Source organism: Trichechus manatus, unplaced genomic scaffold, assembly GCF_000243295.1.
Source record: "Trichechus manatus latirostris isolate Lorelei unplaced genomic scaffold, TriManLat1.0 scaffold00138, whole genome shotgun sequence".
Lineage (NCBI taxonomy): Eukaryota > Metazoa > Chordata > Mammalia > Sirenia > Trichechidae > Trichechus > Trichechus manatus.
This window is the reverse complement of record NW_004444074.1, coordinates 2,932,803-2,937,300: the sequence shown is the minus strand read 5'-3', so window position 1 is coordinate 2,937,300 and position 4,498 is coordinate 2,932,803. Positions and strand designations below refer to the sequence as shown.

At 32.5% G+C, this 4,498-nt stretch overlaps 1 protein-coding gene across 2 annotated transcripts in view; it reads right to left on the bottom strand.

Annotated features, from left to right (window-relative positions):
* NF1 (neurofibromin 1) overlaps window positions 1-4,498 on the bottom strand; it is a 256,616-nt gene that overhangs the window by 184,587 nt on the left and 67,531 nt on the right. For both annotated transcript variants that reach the window (XM_004385390.1, XM_004385389.2), the window contains exons 7-8: window positions 4,095-4,170; window positions 3,239-3,396 (exon numbers count right to left, since the gene is read on the bottom strand). In XM_004385390.1, the coding sequence (XP_004385447.1) occupies window positions 3,239-3,396; window positions 4,095-4,170 (234 nt within the window). The remainder of the gene's footprint in view (window positions 1-3,238; window positions 3,397-4,094; window positions 4,171-4,498) is intronic.

Here is a 4,498-nt window from a genome sequence, read left to right as displayed (position 1 = left end):
AATAAATAAATAAAAATTTTTAAAGAAGTGTAAGTCTCTAAATATACTTTAGCTTTGAATTTAAAGTAAAACTTTAAATAACAAAAATTATCTGGTTAGATATAATTCAGATCTGAAACCTCAGGGTTCTGAGCTCTTTTTAAACATTTTTTTCTTTTGTTATTAATTTTTTTAAGAAAAGTAACTTACAATAGGGAATGAAAAATATGGTATATTCAAACTGAAGGAACACTATACAGCAGTTAAAGACAATGACCTAAATGAACAATGGTTCTCGAACTTCACTGTGCATCAAAATCATTTGGAGGGCTTCTAAAAACACAGACTGCTTGTTGAACATCATTCCTAGAGTTTTTGACTGAGCAGATCTATGGCTGGGTCTAAGAATTTGCATTTCTAAGAAGTTTCCAGGTGATGCTGAGCTGCTAGTCTGAAGATCACTCTTCGAGGACCACTAAACTAGAATGTATCTCTCTATCTGTCTATCTATCTCCCTTGCTCTCCTAAAAATATAAAAACTAGACTGGAAGAATATACATGTAACGCTTGACAGTGATTAACTCTGGAGAAGAAAAGAAAATGGAACTAGTATAATCAAAGAAGTCTTAAGTTTTAGCTGTAATTTTCTGTTAAAGAGTTTATGCAAGCATTACTTGTGCAATTTTTAAAACCATATATAAATAGAAAAAACATGAGCAACATATCAAATGTTAACAGGAGTATGGGTGATTGTTATATTCTTTGTAGATTTCAAATATTTCTTCTAAAACACATACTATACTCAAAAGAAATGAACTGGAAAAATATTTACAACAGACTAAAAGTAAAGACTACTAATCCTAAGATACAAAAAAGTCCTACAAATTAATAAAAGACTGGCAAACAACATAAGAGAAAAGGTCAAAGAAATGAACAGGCATTTTATACAAAAGAAAACATGCAAATGGCCAAGAAACATATGAAATTATCCTGAATCCATGAAAGAGGAATAAAAATTAAAATGAGACACTGTTTATCTCATCAGTCTGGCAAAAATCAAAAAGGCTGAAAAACATGTAGTCCTGATGAGAATTCAGGAAAGTAAACATTCTAATTCACTGCTGGAGGAGATGTGACCTGCGGCAAACACTGGGGGAACGTAATCTAGAAATAACTAATAACATTTTAAAATACATATATTTTCTTGACACAGAAATCTCAGTTTTGGAATTCTAGTCTACAGGATTAAGAGTATCATTTAACAAAACTATATGAACAAAAATATTTACTTAAGGATTAATTATAATGTCTAAGAAACTCAGAAAATCTGAATAGCCTTCCATTCAGAATGAAATGGCTGAATAAATGAAGCTCATCTGTGTAACAGAATATTATGTAATATTAAAAGAATATGTTAAATCTACTATTTTGAGGAATAGCCAAGATATACTCTTAGGTAAATAAAGCAAAATGTAGAGTAATACGTATAAGATGATTGCATTTTAAAACATAACCACCATCATACATACGTATTTGTATTTTCATTTGAATGTTTGTAAGATCAAGTAGATATGAATGGAAAAGATACATGACAGCCATCCACAGTGGCTACCTTAGAGGGAATGTGACCAGAAAAATGTGAGAATACATAAAAAAATACATTTTAAAAAATCCAGATTTAAAGATGTAAATTTTTTAACCAGAAAAGTACTAGAGAAAAACATAAAAGCATATTTCAAAAATCTTGGAGTGTGCCAGACACAAAGATCACATAGTATATGATTCCGTTTATATGAAACGTTAAGAACAGGCAAATCCATAGAGACAGAAGGCAGATTAGTGTTTGCCAGGGGCTGTGTGGGTAGGAGAGTGGCTACTAACAGGTATGGGGGTTTCTTTTGCAGATGATAAAAATGTTCTGGAATTAGACAGTGGTGATGGTTGCACAAGGTATGGTACCCTTTAAAGCATGAATTATATAGACACTAAGTACAACTCAATAAAAAAATAAAATCTTGGGGAGGAGAAGTCTGACCAAAAAAGCTAGGAGCCAAAAGGAACAAGACTGGGTGACTACATACAAATTTTAAACATGCAAATGCAAAAAGAACCCATGAAGTTTAAAAAGAGAAATCAAGTAAAAAGTATATACACAAACCCTACAAACCAATAAAAGACAAGCAATTTAGTGGAAAAATGAGCAATTTACAAAAGCTATACAAATGGCCAATAACCATTTGAGAAGATGTAGCTATGATTATTAAAACAAATTGATTTAAGCGTACTAATTTATAGTAGCTTTCTATCTATGTGTATTTTTCCCAATAAACAGAAACTTAAAAGTACTATTTTGAAGGGCTCAAAAAGACATCTAACATGAAAAAAGGAGCATTCATAATGGAAAAGTTGGGGCATAGACTTAGGTGTAACACCATAAAATCATGGACTCATAAGGATTACCAAATTCATTTATATTCCCATCAATGCATAAATTCCCTATCCAATATTTCTACAAAGGATTGACTCATTCAAGCTGATTCTGAACATCTCCACCCACAAGCCTGTCAGGCAGGAGCCCATTACATGTTTAATTAGCTAAGAGTACTGTCTCCCAAAGTAGCAAAAGAAAAAAGAAAAAAAAAAAAAAAAAAAAAGGTATAGCAAAACAAACTGCATACTGAAATTCAAATAAAAGAATAATATTAATAACCAGCTCTTATTATTTAAAAATTAGGAGAGACCCTTAGAATTACCAGTTCTTATAGTTCCAGTGTCACTACAGATGGCATATACAGTAATCTGCCCTCATAATAAAATGCTGTGAAAATTGTTCTAAAATACCTAATGCAAGTCACTAGACAACTGTAGTTGCACCAAGTGAAACTACCTCTAATTACACAGAAATATCACACTATAAAAGTAATGAGTCTAGTCGGGCAACCCTTGCAGTGACTATATTAGAGAAACCATGGTTAACACTAACAGAAGTATCATTTAGTCTTCTCTGGTAAAAGAATGAAATTAAGAGATTGCTTTAAATGTTTAATCAATGAGTGGTATTATTGTTCCATCAAATAAAATTATGCATAAGGAGGTCTCTGCTAAGGTCAACAAAGAGATTTAAGATTATTATAATTAGAAATGGTCCTCTGCAATATATTGTACTTAAAGAACGCTAAACCTAAAGTAACACACACCTTGAGTAAAATAAACTGCTTCACATCTGTACTAATTATGGAAATAATTTTGCCCTCCTTACCTTATTCATGTTGGTTTCATCAACCACATCCTTGGATATATCCTGGATTATTTCTGGACACAAGATAAGAAGAATGATTTGTAGTGGCCAAACTGCTGCTTTACGTTTCGTGCTTTCAGCAAAACCATCCACCAAGTCAAACAGTTTTTCTGCACACTCTACATGAAAAAGGTATCAAATCACACTATTAGATGAGAAGAAAATCCCTGGCATTAAAAGCTGCCACTATCCATAAACCCAAAGGCTACATTTTAAAAGAAAAACTTGGAAGATCACTTGAACAACTACCCAAATTCATTCAGGCAAGGAGACAAGCAAGGTTATATCATCTATATGTTAGAAGAGTTACCCTGATCCATCCTGGAAAACTTCGTATTTTAGAATGGCCTATCAAATGTGTAGTCCCAATGTGCAGGGCATTATGCAAAGTGCAATGTACCCAAGCAACTAAGACTGGACAGCTTGCCAAAGGGAAATTACCAAAGCTCCCCAGGAGTATTTTCTGCCTTGCAGTTGTGTCCCAAGAACTCTTACATCATAGGTAAGAATATTACTGCTTTATACACATCTCCCTAAATACAAAGTGAAGTCTCAGAGACCAGAAAACTGCTTCTCTACAATAAACAGCCATCAAATACCCCAAATTTCAAACTTCTTTATTTATTTTCTCAAAGGAAAGGAAAGTGGTTGGGAGTAATTTAGAAGTATGAGAGAAAAATACTATTTCCTTTTTGACATTAGTTCATAATTGAAGATGTAAAATCCCCTTAATAACAAAAAAATTTTTAAAAGTGATAACTTTTTCCCTCATAATAACAGTTTAAAAGACAAAAAAAAAAATCAATCTTATCCTTACCAGCCATATCAGTCTGTGGAATCTGGTATAGCTTTGTAAATTCATCCGGATAATTTTCTACCCAATTCCAAAACGCCTACAAATAACAAAACACACGTCTTTATATGAAAACAGTGATCTTTCCTCAACATAGTAAATAAAATGTAATAAGGCATTTATATCACAGAGTTCTAAGTTTCTTCACAAGAATATTGTGATGTCCCATATTCATTGCAGCACTGTTCACAAGAGCAAAAAAGATGGAAACAACCTAGAGGTGCAGCAACAGATGAATGGATAAACACACTATGGTACATACACACAATGGAGTATTATGCAACAATAAAGAACAATGATGAATCCGTGAAGCATCTCATAACATGGATGAAACTGGAGGACATTATGCTGAGTGAAATAAGTCAATC